General features: G+C 38.0%; 2 protein-coding genes across 6 annotated transcripts; both read left to right on the top strand.

The window, feature by feature from the left end:
* Positions 1-734: 734 nt before the first annotated feature.
* LOC146387151 (uncharacterized) lies at positions 735-5,483 on the top strand. Of its 2 annotated transcripts, none has more exons than XM_084928541.1 (8): positions 735-1,152; positions 1,580-1,873; positions 2,310-2,390; positions 2,687-2,764; positions 3,277-3,366; positions 3,548-4,045; positions 4,147-4,352; positions 4,580-5,483. In XM_084928541.1, exons 1-6 carry the CDS (start codon positions 891-893, stop codon positions 3,568-3,570), a joined length of 828 nt encoding a protein of 275 aa, XP_084784667.1. In that variant the 5' UTR covers positions 735-890; the 3' UTR covers positions 3,571-4,045; positions 4,147-4,352; positions 4,580-5,483. The 2 variants fall into 2 exon arrangements, with proteins under 2 accessions (XP_084784667.1, XP_084784668.1); XM_084928542.1 differs by having other exon boundaries at positions 3,280-3,366.
* Positions 5,484-15,413: 9,930 nt separating this feature from the next.
* On the top strand, positions 15,414-20,246 carry LOC146387152 (uncharacterized). 4 transcript variants are annotated; one of them, XM_084928539.1, is made up of 9 exons: positions 15,414-15,490; positions 15,637-15,663; positions 16,393-16,668; positions 16,876-17,169; positions 17,617-17,910; positions 18,347-18,427; positions 18,724-18,801; positions 19,314-19,403; positions 19,585-20,246. In XM_084928539.1, exons 1-9 carry the CDS (start codon positions 15,457-15,459, stop codon positions 19,605-19,607), a joined length of 1,197 nt encoding a protein of 398 aa, XP_084784665.1. In that variant the 5' UTR covers positions 15,414-15,456; the 3' UTR covers positions 19,608-20,246. The 4 variants fall into 4 exon arrangements, with proteins under 4 accessions (XP_084784665.1, XP_084784666.1, XP_084784663.1 ...); XM_084928540.1 differs by having other exon boundaries at positions 19,317-19,403; XM_084928537.1 differs by having other exon boundaries at positions 19,314-20,246.
* The last annotated feature ends 188 nt before the right edge of the window (positions 20,247-20,434 follow it).

Here is a 20,434-nt window from a genome sequence, read left to right on the forward strand (position 1 = left end):
GCATGTGTCACTTGTTTATGTCAGACCTCTAACACTAGTTAAAATTTTTAATCTTTTTATTGTTCAATTTGTTTTATCTTTTCTTTTTTCCTTCTTCAGATTCCTTTCATGAAATCAAAGCACAAGGTCAGTCTTATTTTCATGTTTTCATCCCTTCATCAGACGTTTGTAAGCGCTTTGAGTGCTCTGGGAGAGCAGAGAAAAGCCCTATATAAGAATCGATCATTTTTTTCTGTTTTGTCTCCAGAGCTTCTCCACAGTAACTCAGCTTTGCTCATCATGAATACTTTTTGTAATACTACCATACACAGTTAATATTATGTTTCAGCAATATTTATAGAGTTTATTAATATCTCAGTGCTCACTTATACACAATAGTTTATATATAATGTAAAATAAGTAATATGATTATTAGATTATTATTTTAATAATCTATTGAAATAATCTAATTTATACTTTAATTTTTCAGATCTTCGTCCACCTAAACTGACAGTGAGCCCGCTGATGATCACAGAGACAGACTCAGTCACAGTGAACTGTCAGAATCCTGTTCCTGTCTCTGAGTGTTATTTTCTCATTTCAGGAGATAAAATTACCAGAATAGCTCCTTGTCTGCAGACTCTGACAGGGTCTCAATTTCTGTCATGGATACATCAAAGTTCACCTGTTACAGTTGAACTGACCTGTTATTACACTTTTATAGATAAATCTCCAGTGAGTAACATGTCAGCACTCATCATACAAAGTGAGTAAATGCTACTGCAATGTACTCCCTGAGTGGTTTCTATTATTAAATTTTATTGTCAAGTAAATAAAACCTTGGTTTATTTAACTTGAGAAATGTTTGCATTTTTTTAGCCCCCCGTCCCAGACTTAGAGTGAATCCACAGATGAGCGTAGAGCCATACTCATTTACATTGAACTGTCAGACTCCATCTTCTGTTAATGTGTCGGAGTGTTTTTTGTACTTTATGAGAAGAAGAAAATCTACGTCCATCTCCTGTCAGCAGACAATTACAGGAACTGAGCTCCTCTCTATGGCACAGCAGAGTTCACCTGCTGAGGTTGAAGTGACATGTTTTTACAGCTCAGAGCATAAAGGAGGACAAAACCAGTCTCCTCACAGCAGCATATCTTCCATCAGCATACAAAGTAAGTGATTAAACTGTCTATATTATACCTCAGTATATGATGGACATAAGTTCTTCAGTTTTTCAAACAAGGAAGCTAAAATTATGTTAATAAAGCTTAATTTAATTTAGAATTAACTAATCTTAGGAGGGATGTATAAATTCATTCATAAATAAACTGTCAATTGGTTGAAATAATTTAAGTCTAAATGCATTTAGGACCAAATTTCCAGTGTAAATACTGCAGTAATGTATTAATATGTGAATGTTAAACTACAATATTAGTACAAAACAACAAAGGTGTTCTTAACTTGTGGGTGTGTGAGAAAAAATTATCATGTGCAACAGACATGATAATTGAAAAAAACAAGTTTCAGAACAATTTCTATTGTTAGATTTTATTTTCAAATATATGAAACATTTGTAATTTAACAAATGTTTGTTTTTAGCTCCTCGGCCTGAACTGACAGTGAATCCACGGATGATCACAGAAACAGACTCAGTCGCACTGAACTGTCAGGCTCCATCATCTTTTTCTGCGACTCAGTGTTTTTTGTACTTTACGAGAAGAAGAAACTCTACACCCATCTCCTGTCTGCAGATATTAAGAGGAACTGAGCTCCTCTCTTTGATACAGCAGAGTTCACCTGCTGAGGTTGAAGTCACATGTTTTTACATGTCACAACATAAAGGAGAACAATACCAGTCTCCTCACAGCAACATATATTTCATCAGTATACAAAGTAAGTAATCATACTGTGCTGGTCTATATCATACCTCAGTATAGGATGTACATAGGTCTTCAGTTTTTTCAAACCAAAGAAGACACATAAACAGATGTTTCTAAGTCTTTACTTACCTTTAAATGGAACAGATATTAGGAAAACATACATAATTTTCCTCTTAAATAAATTGCATATTTGTTTAATTGATTTAAATCCGTCCAGGGAGCAGAATACTGAGGACTGATAGATGTATTTATATTACATTCAGTATTATGCACTGACATCAGATGACAGCAAAACAATATTCTTTTGAAGTTAAATGTTATGTGTAAAACATTGACACTGTGGTGTTGTATGGCTGTATTGCACTAGTGGAAGGAAAATGCCTTCTGAGGTGAATCCACAAGAAACTCAAATAATGAAACAATTACAACACCATCTTATGTTATTGCAGCTGAAAAAAACACTTTGACCGCTGCACCTTCTACTGCTACGAACTTCACAAGTGACACATTCATGAGGGACACAACTATTGGTAAGAGTATTACAAGTGAATAAAAAGCCTTAAATTAATTGCTGTCAAATGCATTTTTTAACATCTGGACATATTCATTAATTGCAGTAGGTCTAATTTTATAGTTTTTGAATTAAACAAATTTGTAAATGTTTTAGCTTTTTGATCTGAACTTACAGTGTGTCTACAGATGATCACATAAACAGACTTAGTCACAGTGAACTTTGTTTCTGTTTGTGAATGTTTTTTGTACTATAGGATCTATCACGACCTCTTTCCAGCAGATAATGTTTTTTTGTTTTGTTTTGTTTTTTTAGATCCATCACTTATTTCTGGAAGCACTTTGACCTCTGCTCCTGGTACTCCCATGAATTTCAGCAGAGATGCTACTACAGGTGGGAGTTTTTCAAATGAATAAAAGGGTTAATTGTTAATTGATGCAAACAATTACTTGAACATAATGTGTATCAGTCACGTTAAAAGCTGATAGTTTTTCATTACTGTAGTTTTTTTTAGTCATTATCAGCAAACAAAGAAAGCTGATAATATAAGAAAAGAGAATAATACAATACTTTTCTGTGTTATACCTCAATAATGTATGTTGAACATATTTTATGTGTTACAAACTAACTGAACAAAATCTTAGAAAACCATGACCAGTATTATGAGGTAAATGATATTAACAGAAATTACAGAATCTGGTTATGTTGAATGAAAAACTTGAAGGTCAGATATAAAAAAAATAAGGGGATGATTTATTTGTCACACCTCTGTCAGTTTCAGAGTTTGTGGTGAGTATCTGTAGGCCTGTTTTTATGATCCAGCATTTTGTGTCACACCATGCCCACATTAAGCTTTTATTGTGTTGAGATTTGTACCTTAAAGTGTGACACAACCTCTTTTAAAGCAGAAAAAATGATGTGGATGATCGGAGCAGTGGTGATAGTGGATGTCCTCCTTCTTGCATTGCCTTTTCTCTTTAATCAAAGCAGGACTGGTAAGAATAAAAAATCCAGCTGTAGTTCATTTACTTTCACCTTTAATTTCAATTTAATTTCATATTCAGCTTGCATTATTTTATGATAGTAAAACATAAACAAATGACTGTTATGTCCAACATTTCTGATTTGGTTTCGAGTTCTGAGGCTTCATGAATTTATTTTCTTAACTTTTGGCAGAGAAATGCAGTTCCAAGAGGTAAGAAATGTTATTTCTAAGGTATTAGCATTGTTCTTGTGTGCCAGTCTACAACTTCATTTCTATCATTACTCTAATTTACATTCATTCTGGCAGCTGCTCAGGACCACCAGTCCCTCTTTTCAGTGACAGATTAAAGGGAAATTACAGTTTTACTTTATATGAATGAGCCAAGTGGATTCTACATTTCCTTTGTACAAAGTAACAAAAAGTTGCACCTAATGACAATTGCCCAATTTGCTGTGAATGCTGACACTGAGTGAAATAACTGTGCTAACTGGGGAAAGAAAGAATTTAGATGTTTCTGTAAACCTTCATTAGTTCAGCAGAACCTGAGCTTTTGTTTTCATTCAGATAACGAATAAATATTTGGAGAGAGGAACTTGTAAATACATTATGTTTTTGTTTTTCCACTCTAACGAAAATCTGTTTTTATCCTTGTTTCAGACAAAAAGACAAAGGCACTGGTAAATCAAAATGTATGTTGCTTATGTTACTTTACTGCAATAATAATTCAGATGTTATTTGGATGGTTTATTTTTGGTCAACACATTTTGTTGTGTTGTGGTTTCTGTTTTAGGTGACTGGAAATCTTTGGTGAGTCTCAACAAGTGACGAATCTTATTTTCAAAACTTCTCCTTTTACTTGATGTTCCTCTGTGCAGTGATTATTCTGGTTATTCTGGGAATAAAGCAGCCACAACCACTGCAGTAACATCTGATTAAATAATTTACAGGATGGTTATAGTGACACCTACAGTACTATCACCTATGTCTGCAACACTGGTAAGATTCATTTTCCTTTTTTCCTGGTGTTCTCAGATTTTCACATTCTGCTGAAATATAAACAAACTGCTTGAATCTAAACAGACATATGTCATTATAGATACAAATGATCAAAATATGTATATTCACAAGTATAACATAAATAATCTGAGTGTGTCAACTATCAAATATTTCAAGATTGTATGTAACTGACACTTCATTTGTGCTTCTTTGTTTCTGTTCTATAGAGTGAGATCTGCACCTCCAGTGGGATATGTCTGTGGACATATTTTATTATTAAAACCCCCCCACTTTTTATCTGTGATGTTCATTTACCTCATAAGTCAAAATATTGTTTCTTCTACAGAATAAGATTTTCTTTCTGCCATAGCAAGTGTATTATTACCCGACATACAAACATTAGAAACATATCTGTAATAGTGGCATTATTGCATGCAAAACGTAATTGTAATTTAAAAATAGGAAAATACTGTTCAACACAGGCATTACAGGCATTGCCCTTAAGAATATAGCATCATGGGCAGTGTAGTCCATGCTGCAAGGAGAATGGACTACCATACCCTTTATGTATCAGAGAGCGCGAGGAGGGAGAAAAAGGAGAGTCGAAAAGTAAGAGTTGTCACCGAGCAGAAACGGGAGCTGGAAGCATGTAAATATAATAATAACCATTGCAGCCAAAAAGAGTGCCTGACGAGCCCAGTTGTAAGTAAGCTATTAAGACTCGACTTTACGCTGTGTTCGTGTTTTCCTCTGAAACAATAAGTTCTTTTGGTGCAGCCTTTCAATGCCTCTCTCTGTCTCTTGCTAGCAAAGCTGACCCAGGCAACAAAGTAAAGCAAGTTTTCGGCTACGAGCCCAACACGGAACCCGACGTATTAGCCAGAGGTCCCTTTACGGTTTTACGCCTTTACGGTTCGAACCTCTTTTAAATACGCACGGAATAGTTTTCTATACGAGATCCCTGCAAAAAGTGCAGCCTTTCCTAACGTCCACCCCACTGTTACTCATTTTATATTAAGATTTAAAAATCTAGTTGGTATTGGTATTGCGAGTATCCTTCAGTAATAGTAATAAATCACACAGCAATAGTACATTCATGTAGTTGTAAAAAGCTTGATAATATATTAAGTAATCCAAAGTATTCAGAATACGTTACACTCGTTACATTACATTCATTGAATAACGTAACGGAATACATTACAAAATACATTTTGGGGCATGTATTCTGTAATCTCTAGTGGAATACATTTTAAAAGTAACCTTTCCAACACTGCAGATGAAATTGTATTATTTTACAATTTCCATATTGTTTTCGAGCTACAGCGCACTTGTTGCAAAATGCGGTGTTCAGATCTTTTTATTTGAATAGAAAAAAATCCGAAAAATTCAGCCTGGTTTAATGGGTCATTTTGATAGCAAATGAAATGTTTTGGAATCAAAATATATTTTTTATTTATTAGATTGTTTGTTTGGCTCAAGAGTTGGGAGGTCGCCTTGTAATCGGAAGGTTGGCGGTTCGAGCCCCGGTTTGGACAGTCTCGGTCGTTGTGTCCTTGGGCAAGACACTTCACCCGTTGCCTACTGGTGCTGGTCAGAGGGCCCGGTGGTGCCAGTGTCCGGCAGCCTCGCCTCTGTCAGTGTGCCCCAGGGTGGTTGTGGCTTCAGTGTAGCTTACCATCACCAGTGTGTGAAAGGGTGGATGACTGGATGTGTAAAGCACTTTGGGGTCCTTAGGGACTAGTAAAGCGCTATACAAATACCATTTACCGTTTTTCTCAGTACTGTGTATTAATACATTTGATGTAATTTGATTGAATTATGAGTGTTTTATTGAATTCCATAACATCTGTTGTCCCCTGGGGTCAAAATGACAGAAATGGAAGAAGTGTATGAAGTGAAGAAAAATGATGACGATGATGATGAGGAAGAATCTGAAGCTAAAATGGAAGAAGTGTCAGAAGTGGAGAACTGCACTTATGATGAAGAGGAAGAAACAACTGAAGAGGGAAGAGGACTGTGGAAGAGGACCCCGCTGAGACAGGAGAATACTTCCAGTCGAGGATGAAAAATTGACCTGGTCTTCGGTCCTTCCCAGTGACAGAAGACTCATTGTTACGTCCCCACGATGAAGGTCTAGGGGTGTGTGTGGGGACTGGTAACAAATGGGACCAGAACAGAATGAAAGGAGAACAGACAGAGGTGTTTAGTAAATAAAATCGTTTTTATTATAGATAATTATATCATAAAGAACCGGCAACGCCTTTTTACCAATAACACTACAAAAAAGAAAAAAGGTCACAACAACAAAGAACCCAACAACCTAACAAACTCCACACCACAAGGAGGAACTTCCAGGGGCCCACAGGCCCACCCTGTCACTAGCAGCAGCTAGCTTTACTGCTGCTGACGCCCACAAGCTCACACTACTCACATGAAGCAGCTATACTCCCCACTGCTTCCACAATTCCACACCATAGGATCTCTTCCGACACCTAGGACACAATCTAGAGACACCAGAGAAAACCACCTTCTCTCATCCAGTTCATCCCCAGCTTATATGACCTCAGAGAGGTGATTGCTGACTGGGCCCAGGTGGTAAATGAGGCCAATGAGCAGCAGCTGTGTCCTGGGAAGAGTGAGAGAGAGACAGAGGGGTGGAGCAAGAGAAGAGGAGGCGGAGAGAGACCACACCCCCACAAGGGCAATTTCAAGAAGAGGCCCTGCTAGGGCCGTAACACGCATGTTGACAGCAGAGAGAGAGATAAGCCACCATGGTTCAAACCTAATACGGTCTCGTATTGATGACATAAAGTCAAGTTACGACCTGTTTTTGCTCAAGCCTATTGAAGAGGTGGTGCTGAACATGACAAACAAGGAGGAGTGACATGTGTATGGCAACGAGTAGAGAAAGATGGATTGAATCGACCCGCAGGCATATGTGGGTATGCTGATTCTCGCTAGTGTGTACCGCTCCAGCAAAGAAGCTCCAGCTATTTTATGGCATGCTGAGTCTGGTAGGACAATTTTTCGTGCTACCATGACACTCAAAATGTTTCATAAAATCACAAAAGTGCTTTGATTCGATGATAAAGATGCAAGAGAAGACTGCCATGCGTGAGACAAACTTGCTCCCATGTATGAGACAAGGCGGTGCCTCTTCTGCCGATGATGTAGAGTCCAGGCACTGATGTGACTGTAGATGAGCGCCTGGTGCCCTTTAGAGGTTGCTGTACATTTAAACAGTACATCCCAAGCAAACTAGGGAAATATGGGATACAAATATGGGCAGACTGTTCATGGAGGAGTTTGGGCAACAACTGGTGATACCTCACATCAAGCAAAGGAGGTTAGTATTAAGCTGCATTTTTGTTGTTCTTCCGTCTCTAGTGATCTCAGAATTTGAACTATTTGTAATTGCACTGTGATTTGTTATAATAAAGTTCGACTTGACAGATATTCCCTGCACACCAGTAGCTGCCAGGTTGGTTATGGAGAACCAGCAGTTCTGCTCCAGCTTGACCTCTGCAGGAGTTCTTCCTCGCCCAGCTGCTCCTCCTGGCTCATTACCCAAAAGGAGAAGGTGCAAACTATGCCCTCGCCAGAGTGATCTCAAAACATCAAAGGAAAATTAGTCATACACAAAAACACATGGACACTGGATCACTGGACACAGGACCATGACAGGTTTTAAATCAGCATCCTATTTCAACTTTTACATATACCAGTCTGTACTGATCTATCAACACAAGTGACTCTTATTGTTAACTATAATAAGAATAATTGATGATTTTATTTATTCATCAGGCTGACTTCCTTCACCTGGACCTCAGCCTCCCTGGCACTGCCCCTCGAGCCCGCTGCACCATCCCTCCTCTGCTGCGGAGCCAAAGACCATGCCTCCTGTCACACACATCCCCGGCAGTGGACAGTGGAGTGCAGAGACAGGTGGAAAGCTGTCTGGAGAGGAAGTGCAAGGTGCCGAACTGAAAGCATTGCGGCTTAAACAGAACCTTTAAAGAAAAGGATTGAACCGTGACTGAACAGATGACAGGAGAATGGTGGCTAAGCTGTCATCCCTGTTGGACAACACCTCCCACCCCATGCAGGAGACTCTGACAGCACTGAGCAGCTCCTTCATTGGCAGGCTGCGGAACCCACGATTTGGGATGGAGAGATTCCGCAGGTCTTTCCTTCTTACTGCTGTCAGACTCCACAACAAAGACTTTGCAGCTGAGCAAACACACACATCCACACATGTGCAAGAACACTAAGTGTAACTTTTTTACTGACAACGTAGCATTTTATTTTGTTGTATATAGTATTTTATTCTATTGTATATAGTAACTTATTATCTTATTATTCTTATCTTATCCTATTCCATTTATTTCTTAATTTTTGCTACTCTAACTTGCACTGTCCACATTCTGCTGTGACACAACAAATTACCCACATGTGGGACTAATAAAGGTTTATCTTATCTTATCTAATACTGTGTGGGTCTGTGGTGCTACAGTGGTGCCGAAAAACAGAATAGGCACTGTGGTTGCTGCCGCTGCTGTCGGGAACGCTTAGACGGTGGCTCTGAGCCTGCCACCTGCTTCGCATGGCAGTTTTGACGACATCTTCCATGCAGTGCTGGATCTCTTGGGCCTCTCCCCACAGGATCACTGCAGATAGATCTGGGCTAGTCAAATGGCAGGGGAGGACTGGACGTTCATGTGGACCATGCCTAGGTGGCTGCAGCCCGGGACATCGGAGGGGGAGGCATGCATGCTGGCAAAAGTAGTCTTGGAGCAGTTTGTGGGGGGCCTGCCCAGGGAAACGGCGCGCTGGGTCCGGTGCCATAGGCTGGAGAGCCTGGAGGCTGCAGTCACCCTCACAGAGGATCACTTGGCCGCCCGGCCAACATGTCTGACTGCAAGACCCTACAGTGGATAGTGAGAACCGCTGAGAAGATTATTGGAGCCTCTCTTCCCTCCATCACAGATAGTTATCGGACCTGTTACCTCTGCAAAGCCACAGGCATTGTGGAGAACCCCACCACCCCTCACACACACTCTTCACTAGGGATGGGTATCGAAACATCGGTTCTTGTTGAGAACCGGTTCCCACTGTTTCAATTCCTTGGAATTGTTTGCCATTTTTGCAAACGATTCCCTTATCGATTCCAGTCGCCTCAAATGACGTCACCACGTTGCGGAGCGTCATTTACCTGGTAGGAAACATGGCGCCTAAGTGGAGAACGGATGACAACAGGGCAACTTGCAATACTTGCACAGTAGATATTTCATTTAGAAATAGGAGGAAACACTACAAATATGCAAAAGCATTTGCTCACAAAACACGCGATGACCTTAAATGAATGTTGTGTTTTTAATTCTGCTCCGGACTCGTGAATCTCAACCCAGCAGCAGTGGTAATGGTTTGCACGTCCTCTCCCGTTAATACGGCAGGTAAATAATCAACCAACAGTGCATATTATGTTAGCGCGATCTGCCTTATTACAAAACCAGCCATTGCTGTGCATTTAGGTGACCATGATGAGAGAGACAGACAGTCTGGCTGGCTGAGATGCTGGCAGTTCTCGCTGCAGTCTACCGGTAGCGTCTCCTTTCAGGCCAGGATAGACGAGCAGTGACTAAGATTGTGGTAAAAGGCTTGCACCCATTTGCCAAAGCAGATACCCCCGATTTTCGGTATGTGAATGTGTTTAATTGTAGGCAGGGACATTACTGGATATTCTTGTGTAATTGCTATAGAATAATTTATGTTATACTTTGTTATTGATACAGAAGAATATTTATTTTATTATTTTACATTTACAATTTTTTTTCCTTGGGACCCCGTGACACCCCATTGAAAAGCCGTAGGCTGTGGATCTCTTAAGATCTCACTGTTGGGTTTGTAAGGCCATGTTACTCCTAAATTTCGATCTTGTTCAAAGAGAAGATATAAAACAAAGTTCTAAGCTAATCGACCTTAGTGTTCTTCTTTTTTAAAAAGAATCGATAAGAGAATCGATAAAGAATCGAATTGTTAAACAGAATCGAAAATGGAATCGGAATCATGAAAATCTTATCAATACCCATCCCTACTCTTCACCCTGCTGCCTTCTGGCAAGAGGTACTGGAGTATTCAGGCCCTCACTGCCAGACTGCGAAACAGTTTCTTCCCCCAAGCCGTCAGACTCCTGAACACTCAGTGACTGGACTGACACACACACATGCCTTCATACATCAAGTCACTTTTTGCACAGCGCTCAGTCTTTTTGCTCAACCCACTGTCATTGTTGCACTTTTCTATTTCACTATTGTGTCTGCACTATCTTGTGTCTGTATTGTTCTGTTCTGTCTGGTGTTGCACTGCTTTTTTGGAATTTTTGCACACTTGCACATGGTTGAAATTAAAATAAAGTGGAATAAATAGACTGCAGAGTCCTGGCCTGACAAGTTAGGCCAGGACTAACACATGGGATCACTAAGAGTTTTCGCTTAGGCAGCAGTTGTCATTTTCTCCTGGATCGCCTGGAGCTTTCGTTAGGTGCCTTCCCCGCTTTGACAAATGTCCATCTGGGATAACCACATTTACGCAGGGCCTTCTTGATATGATGTTCTTCTGCTTTCCTGGCCACTCTTTCTGTGAGAATGGTGTTCGCTCTGTGTTGTAGCATCCTGATGACACCCAGTTTATGCTCCAGTGGATGTTGAGAGTCAAACCTTAAATACTGATACTTAAATACTAAATAGTTGTAAAAAATGTTTGGAATCATGTATGATTTTCGTTCCACTTCTCATGTGTGCACCACTTTGTATTGGTCTTTCACGTGGAATTCCAATAAAATTGATTCATGTTTGTGGCTGTAATGTGACAAAATGTGGAAAGGTTCAAGGGGGCCGAATACTTTTGCAAGCCACTGTGTGTATCAGATGTCTACTTTGACTATTTTCCCACTTTTCTATCTTTCTTGCTTTGGATCTTCTTTGCACTACCTCAGTTTTGTGGATCCTGAACAATTTTTGACAAGTGCAGATATTTACTATTTCTACTAACACCTGTGCATCTGATGTTTCAGCCTGTACAACATGTGATTAACTTTGGATGTCACAAACCAAAAAGGGGAACAAATTTTCAAAGTTTTATTTCTATTCAAATGTAACCTTTATGAAGTGTTTCACACTTTCAGAAAATGCTGAGCTGATCAATGACCAAAACACATCCACCTAAGGAAAAAATAGTTTGAATTTGAATATTTAATGTTTAATGTAAAACGCTTTGCTGTTGTGTGACAGTTGGACCATGAAACAGCTGCATAATATCATCAATCTGGAAATTTAAACCAGATTACTGAGTTACCAGTAAGAAAAATGTTGAGACACTGGTAAAAATGCTTGTTTACTGCTTTTTTAATGTCTTGTGTAAAAAAAAAAGTGTCATGTTATGGTAAATGTGATGCTACAGCAGCACACATTTGCATCTTTGTCAATCAGATGTAAAACACATCCTTATCAATGTCTAAAGGTTTCAAGGACCATGTATCAGCATCTTCAAATATCACTAACTAACTATTATATATCTCTCTCTCTCTCTATATATATATATCTATATATATATAGATATATATATATATCTACATCTATATATATATATAGATATAGATATATATATATATTTTTTTTTTTTTACAAAATGAATGCTAAGAAAGTGCAATGCTTTACAAATGATGGCTTAAGTATTACTTAAGTCTATCTTACTAATGCTTAATAATGTGTTATTATGAATAAACCTGGAAGTCTCTGTGTACCTGTTAGACAACACTGTTAGCAGACTTTATCTAAATATATCATAGTTAAATTGATTTCCACAAGTGTGTCACACCAGGTTTGACATTTGTCTTATTGTGGCCACATAATGTTTATTTCTGGCTTTCTGGGAATCAAGTTCTCAAACATGACCAGCTGCTAGCTCTCTGTTGCCCAGATCCAGATTGGTTAACCTGCACTAACTCAATTGTAGATGTTGTGTGTGCTTGAGTAGGAGCAAAAGTCAAGGAGAAGTAAATATAAACCTTCTGTTCCATCGGTTGCAGGGATTGTGAGCTGCTGATAAGATGCATGAGCTGTGGGTCCTGGTGAGACATCAGAAGGAGTACTGGCACTGCAGCGTGTTATGGATCATGAAGACATGATTGCACCTGGACCAGAGTGACACAGTACCCAGTTTTATGACTGTTCAGGCTGGTGAAGATTCAAAGCTAAATGGTAAGAAGAAAGGCGGAAGGATTGCAGTGATTGCAAATGAAAGGTGGTGCTATCCCCGACATGCTACCATGAAGGGCTGTCTCTGCTCTCCAGAGACTGAGCCTTTAGCTGTAGGTATGCTTCCATATTATTTATCATAAGAATTCTCCTCTGCCATACCATTATCAGCTCATGGGGTCGTGGCATGTGACATCACACATTTGACTGTAGTTGACCTATAGCATACAAGACTTTCATCATCTTCAATGCGTTTTTAACCATGTTAATGTGGACTCCACTCTGACAACTTCTAAGTTGTATGTAAACTGTAAAACATGGGACAGTAAAATCCTGGATTTTCTGTATGCAAACACTGAGGATTTATAAAATACTGAGGAGTCTACCTTTTAAGCTTATAAATTGTATTTTTAATTATTATGTATGTCCTAAATATATATTTTCAACTCAACAGCAGCTTCTGCATTGACATTAGTGTTACAATGCAGTCATGTTCAGTATAACTTGCTTTGTGCAAACATTAATTTATTTCTTCTGCAGAATCAGATTATTTTCTTCCTGTTTCCATTTTGCTGCTTATCAATATCTGTAGCAGTGAACTCATTAAATGCAAATTATAAATAATTAATTAAAAAGGAAAGTAGTGTTTAACAAAGGTAAAAACAAGGGCAAAACATTTTCTCCCTAGAATTTAATTAAAAACTTCCTCCACAAAATGTTTTAATATTGTCACGGTCGATAGCAGGGACTCAAGCGCAGAGCAGGTTGACGTTTCGAAACACAGTTTATTTACAACACCAGTGCTGAATATATACAGTGAGGGGGGAAATCCAGGGTTCCAAAGGTCCAAGGGGAAGCTCTCTCACACTCGTTCTCGTCTTCACGCCCAAACTCACACACGTTCGCACAGCAGGAAGGTCACAGGTCCGGGGAGGAAAACTATTACACAGGAGAGGGAAATTACTCACAAGTCACACAACACTTAACCATAGATTCACGGGAGCTGAGAGGATCACTAACGTGTCTTGCACAATCATCCAGCGATGAGAGGATCTGCGTCCCAGCCTCAAATAGTGGACAGGTAATGACAGCTAATCGCGAACAGGTGTGTGGGCCAAGGGCGGGAGCCTGCAGTGAGCTCTGCCCAGGCAGAGAGGAGAGAGAGGGAGAGGGAGAGAAAGAATACAGAACACATGTAGCTTTGCGGGGCCGGCTGGGCAGACATGGGGGACCATGACAAATATTTTGTGTATATTTTGGGGGGTTCCTGCTTTGTTTTCTCCTTTTTTTGTTTTAAAAAAGGTACAAACTGGATAAAATATACATGTGAGCCAGCTTTCAATTTTGTTCATTTAGCTTTAAAGGAGACCTTTTATACCCATTTTCAGGTCAGTTTTTTTCATTATTGGAGGTTATTTATAACAGACCTTGGTTAAACCCCTCAGTTCAGCCACAGCCTTTTTTTTATTTTCCTTTAAGACAAACCTTTTTCTGATTGGTTGAACATCAAAATGATGACATTTTTTATTTTTACAGCAGTTAGGAGGAGCTGCTCTGCTCACAGTCAAAGCTTTCTTACTTTATAAGTCATCCTGATTGTCAACGGTTTGTCATGTTGGTCGCCTTATATGTTGAAGGCTTTGCTTTGGATTGCTAAATAAAAACATGGCATAGACATTCAAGGGTCATGATAATGTTAGTTTTGCTGGAGTCTTTATATTAATTCTGTCTGACACATGTATATTCCAAACCGGATGCTAATCTCACAGATCCCTTTTTACTGAATGGTGAACAAAAACAAATAGATAAATAAATATCAGCTATGTCAAAGAATTATAAGTTGCAAAGCTTCAGTTTCTCACAGGATATAAACTCTAGTCTCGGTTAGTGTTCTGTGTTTGACCCACTAATGCACCACATCCTCATCCTGTTGGGGCTCATATGACTCTGTACAGTCATGAAAGGAAACTTCTCTGAGGACATGAAGTGAAAATTTTTTAAATGAGAACTGAGACAAGTATTTCAAAACATGGACATAATAGACTTTAAGGAACGAAGTGAGGCGTGACACACTTTATTATTGTAGTGCCGTTAACATGCAACATTTTCAGTGCAATATGTGATCACTAAATGAATACCCAAACAAAAATGACAACCAGAAGAGACATTGCTATCTGATTACTGTCAGCATATTACTTTCATTGTAAATGAAAACGCACCAGAGCTTTGCTAAAGTTCACAGAGCTGTGAGAGCTGCAGTTCTGACTGAAGATTTCATGCCTGAGTCTAACATGAGTGTCACAATACAAAAATGTGATGATTATATCACACCGATTGTAAAAACGTATTCATAATATGCCTATAAAAGAGTACATCATAATGGTAAAACAGCAAAATGCTTATTTATAGTATTTTTAAAGGTTTATTCTCATGTTTCTATAGTAAATAAACTACAGTCAGCACACGAGGTGGAAGGTTTCAATAACCATGTACCAGCATCTTAAAAGTTCATTAATAATTTGTTGTCCTGTCATTCTAGTGAATAAGCACCTCTAAGGAAAAAAAAAAAAAAAGCAAAGCAGCACAAATGACCAACAAACACTTTAACTATTCTGTACCAACACTGTAGCTGGCTGTATACACTCTAGTTATATTGGTGAAGATTTTGAAAAGTGTATCACAGCTGGTCTGTGTCACGTGTGTCTTACTGTGGCCAGCTTGTGTGACACTGCGAACACTGTGGTTTTCTGAAAGCAACTTCTCCTAATGACATTTAATGTAAATAAGAGTCAGAGCAGTCAGTCAGACTGTTGTAGTCTGTTCTACACATTCACATTGTTCTTTTAATCATGGCTGATCTCCTGCTGCTAGTCGTTCTCATGTGTAAGTTAAACTTCTTATCAGGTTCATTCTATTAGGTGTTCATGTTAGCATGTTTCTCTTGTTTGCGTCAGACGTCTAACACTAGTTCAAATTTTTCATCTTTTTATTGTTGAATTAATTTTTTATTTTCTTCCTTCCTTCTTCAGATTCTTTTCAGGCAATTAAAGCACAAGGTCAGTCTCAGGTTCATGTTGTTATCGCTGTATGGGATGTTTACTTTGTTTTTTGTCTCTGGAGCTTCTCTACAGTTACTCAGCTTTGCTCATCATGAATATTTTTTGTGTAACTACATGCACCATTTATATTATATTTCAATATGTTTCAGTCAACTATGTTTAACACTTATTGGATCTATTAAAATCTCAGTGCTTACTTTACCATTACATATACATATACAATATGGGTCTAAATCTATTTGATTAATCTAACATACAGTCTAAGGAGCTTGGAAGGAAAGCATCTGGGCTTCTTACATTTCTTTAAGTCTTTTAAGTCCTTCATCTTTAAGTTTTCAAGAAACTCAAAGAAGTCGAAAGACTTAAAGAAACTTAAAGAAGACCAGACACTTTCCTTCCTTAAACTACGATGGGGTGGCTGTAGCTCAGGAGGTAGAGCAGGTCATCTGCTGATTAGAAGGTTGGTTTGATCCCTGGCTCCCCGAGTCTGCATGCCAAATATCTCTGGGCACGACATGAATGCCAAGTTCATTGGAGTATGAATTTTTGTAAATGTTAGTTAGAAAGCCCTTAAAAGCATAGAAGAAAGTGCTTGGGTGAATGTGTTGTATAAAGCGCTTTGAGTGCTCCAGGAGAGTAGAGAGCAGCTATATAAGAATCAGTCTCTTTACAATGACCTGGATAACTGAGAACCTTCACAATCTAACATACACTTTCATTTTTCAGATCTTCGTCCACCTAAACTGACAGTGAGCCCACTGATGATCACAGAGACAGACTCAGTCACACTGAACTGTCAGACTCCTGTTCCTGTCTCTGACTGTTATTTCAGCATTTCAGGATATAATACTGATAAAACAGCTTCTTGTCTGTGGACTCTGACAGGATCTGAATTTCTGTCATTGACACATGAAAGTTCACCTGTTACAATTGAAGTGACCTGTTCCTACCTTTTAGCATATAAATCTCCAATGAGTTTAATGTCAGCAATCACCATACAACGTGAGTAAACACTGCTGTCTACAGAGAAAAACAGAAATCTGCTCTCAACTTGGTGGTTGTGTGAGGTGTGAGCAAACTCTTCATGTGAATCAGACTTGATTATTTAAAATAGTAAAACTGTCCCAGAGCAGTTTTTTTTATCAGATTTTATTGTCAAGTAAATTAAAGATTTGTTTATTATACTTGAGAAATGTTTATTGTTTTTAGCTCCTCGGCCTGAACTGACAGTGAATCCACGGATGATCATAGAAACAGACTCAGTCACAGTGAACTGTCAGACTCCATCATCTGTTCCTGTGACTCAGTGTTTTTTGTACTTTATGAGAAGAAGAAATTCTACGTCCATCTCCTGTCAGCAGAGACTTAATGGAACTGAGCTCCTCTCTATGGCAGAGCAGAGCTCGTCTGGTGAGGTTGAAGTGACATGTTTTTACATGACAGAGCGTAAAGGAAGACAATACCAGTCTCCTCACAGCAACACATCTTCAATCAACATACAAAGTAAGTGATTAAACTGTCTATATTATACCTCAGTATATGATGGACATAAGTTCTTCAGTTTTTCCGAAGAAGGAAGCTAAAATGATGTTAATAAAGCTTTATTTAATTTAGAATTAACTAATCTTAGGAGGGATGTATAAATTCATTCATAAATAAACTGTCAATTGGTTGAATTGATTTAAGTCTAAATGCAAATTTCCAGTGAGTAACATGACAGCAATCATCACATAAATACTGTAAATACTGCAGTAATGTATTAATATGTGAATGTTAAACTACAATATTAGTACAAAACAACAAAGGTGTTCTTAACTTGTGGGTGTGTGAGAAAAACTTATCATGTGCAACAGACATAATTTAAAAAAGAAGCCTCAGAACAATTTCTATTGTTAGATTTTATTTTCAAATATATGAAACATTTGTAATTTAACAAATGTTTGTTTTTAGCTACTCGACCTGAAATGACAGTGAATCCACGGATGATCACAGAAACAGACTCAGTCGCACTGAACTGTCAGGCTCCATCATCTTTCTCTGTGACTCAGTGTTTTTTGTACTTTACGAGAAGAAGAAACTCTACACCCATCTCCTGTCTGCAGATATTAAGAGGAACTGAGCTCCTCTCTTTGATACAGCAGAGTTCACCTGCTGAGGTTGAAGTCACATGTTTTTACATGTCACAACATAAAGGAGAACAATACCAGTCTCCTCACAGCAACATATATTTCATCAGTATACAAAGTAAGTAATCATACTGTGCTGGTCTATATCATACCTCAGTATAGGATGTACATAGGTCTTCAGTTTTTTCAAACCAAAGAAGACACATAAACAGATGTTTCTAAGTCTTTTCTTACCTTTAAATGGAACAGATATTAGGAAAACATACATAATTTTCCTCTTAAATAAATTGCATATTTGTTTAATTGATTTAAATCCGTCCAGGGAGCAGAATACTGAGGACTGATAGATGTATTTATATTACATTCAGTATTATGCACTGACCTCAGATGACAGCAAAACAATATTCTTTTGAAGTTAAATGTTATGTGTAAAACATTGACACTGTGGTGTTGTATGGCTGTATTGCACTAGTGGAAGGAAAATGCCTTCTGAGGTGAATCCACAAGAAACTCAAATAATGAAACAATCACAACACCATCTTATGTTATTGCAGCTGAAAAAAACACTTTGACCGCTGCACCTTCTACTGCTACGAACTTCACAAGTGACACATTCATGAGGGACACAACTATTGGTAAGAGTATTACAAGTGAATAAAAAGCCTTAAATTAATTGCTGTCAAATGCATTTTTTAACATCTGGACATATTCATTAATTGCAGTAGGTCTAATTTTATAGTTTTTGAATTAAACAAATTTGTAAATGTTTTAGCTTTTTGATCTGAACTTACAGTGTGTCTACAGATGATCACATAAACAGACTTAGTCACAGTGAACTTTGTTTCTGTTTGTGAATGTTTTTTGTACTATAGGATCTATCACGACCTCTTTCCAGCAGATAATGTTTTTTTGTTTTGTTTTGTTTTTTTAGATCCATCACTTATTTCTGGAAGCACTTTGACCTCTGCTCCTGGTACTCCCATGAATTTCAGCAGAGATGCTACTACAGGTGGGAGTTTTTCAAATGAATAAAAGGGTTAATTGTTAATTGATGCAAACAATTACTTGAACATAATGTGTATCAGTCACGTTAAAAGCTGATAGTTTTTCATTACTGTAGTTTTTTTTAGTCATTATCAGCAAACAAAGAAAGCTGATAATATAAGAAAAGAGAATAATACAATACTTTTCTGTGTTATACCTCAATAATGTATGTTGAACATATTTTATGTGTTACAAACTAACTGAACAAAATCTTAGAAAACCATGACCAGTATTATGAGGTAAATGATATTAACAGAAATTACAGAATCTGGTTATGTTGAATGAAAAACTTGAAGGTCAGATATAAAAAAAATAAGGGGATGATTTATTTGTCACACCTCTGTCAGTTTCAGAGTTTGTGGTGAGTATCTGTAGGCCTGTTTTTATGATCCAGCATTTTGTGTCACACCATGCCCACATTAAGCTTTTATTGTGTTGAGATTTGTACCTTAAAGTGTGACACAACCTCTTTTAAAGCAGAAAAAATGATGTGGATGATCGGAGCAGTGGTGATAGTGGATGTCCTCCTTCTTGCATTGCCTTTTCTCTTTAATCAAAGCAGGACTGGTAAGAATAAAAAATCCAGCTGTAGTTCATTTACTTTCACCTTTAATTTCAATTTAATTTCATATTCAGCTTGCATTATTTTATGATAGTAAAACATAAACAAATGACTGTTATGTCCAACATTTCTGATTTGGTTTCGAGTTCTGAGGCTTCATGAATTTATTTTCTTAACTTTTGGCAGAGAAATGCAGTTCCAAGAGGTAAGAAATGTTATTTCTAAGGTATTAGCATTGTTCTTGTGTGCCAGTCTACAACTTCATTTCTATCATTACTCTAATTTACATTCATTCTGGCAGCTGCTCAGGACCACCAGTCCCTCTTTTCAGTGACAGATTAAAGGGAAATTACAGTTTTACTTTATATGAATGAGCCAAGTGGATTCTACATTTCCTTTGTACAAAGTAACAAAAAGTTGCACCTAATGACAATTGCCCAATTTGCTGTGAATGCTGACACTGAGTGAAATAACTGTGCTAACTGGGGAAAGAAAGAATTTAGATGTTTCTGTAAACCTTCATTAGTTCAGCAGAACCTGAGCTTTTGTTTTCATTCAGATAACGAATAAATATTTGGAGAGAGGAACTTGTAAATACATTATGTTTTTGTTTTTCCACTCTAACGAAAATCTGTTTTTATCCTTGTTTCAGACAAAAAGACAAAGGCACTGGTAAATCAAAATGTATGTTGCTTATGTTACTGTTAGAGATAATATTTTATCAAACACTCAGATATAATGAAATAACACTCAGACACTTCAGCAGTTTAACGTGCACGGGTGAGAGCTCAACGGAGACTCACACCCTGCAGCAGCTCTCTGCCTTTATTTATACACAGCATGAAGCATACAAAAAAGGAAATACTATGCTTATCTAGTCAAGCATGCAGGTGTGACTTCTCAAAACGTTGTGTTCTCTACAAGGTCGTTTCTTACTCTTGGGTGGCGGTTTCCTGTTGCTGACAGATAATATGACGGCACACAGTTTCCGTTATAGAGCAGAGAGCCAGCGGTTAACTATGCAGCTGGTTGAGTA

This window comes from Perissodus microlepis, chromosome 5 (genome assembly GCF_051167445.1).
Source record: "Perissodus microlepis isolate ML-2025 ecotype Zambia chromosome 5, ASM5116744v1, whole genome shotgun sequence".
In the NCBI taxonomy this organism is placed as follows: Eukaryota; Metazoa; Chordata; class Actinopteri; order Cichliformes; family Cichlidae; genus Perissodus; species Perissodus microlepis.

Coding starts and splice junctions, on each gene's coding strand:
- LOC146387151 (XM_084928541.1), top strand. CDS start 891: ATGAGCGTAGAGCCATACTCATTTACATTGAACTGTCAGACTCCATCT. Junction 1,153..1,579: donor ATCTTCCATCAGCATACAAA/GTAAGTGATTAA, acceptor GTTTGTTTTTAG/CTCCTCGGCCTGAACTGACA. Junction 3,367..3,547: donor CTTTAATCAAAGCAGGACTG/GTAAGAATAAAA, acceptor AACTTTTGGCAG/AGAAATGCAGTTCCAAGAGG.
- LOC146387152 (XM_084928537.1), top strand. CDS start 15,457: ATGGCTGATCTCCTGCTGCTAGTCGTTCTCATGT. Junction 18,428..18,723: donor CATGAGGGACACAACTATTG/GTAAGAGTATTA, acceptor TTGTTTTTTTAG/ATCCATCACTTATTTCTGGA. Junction 18,802..19,313: donor CAGCAGAGATGCTACTACAG/GTGGGAGTTTTT, acceptor CCTCTTTTAAAG/CAGAAAAAATGATGTGGATG.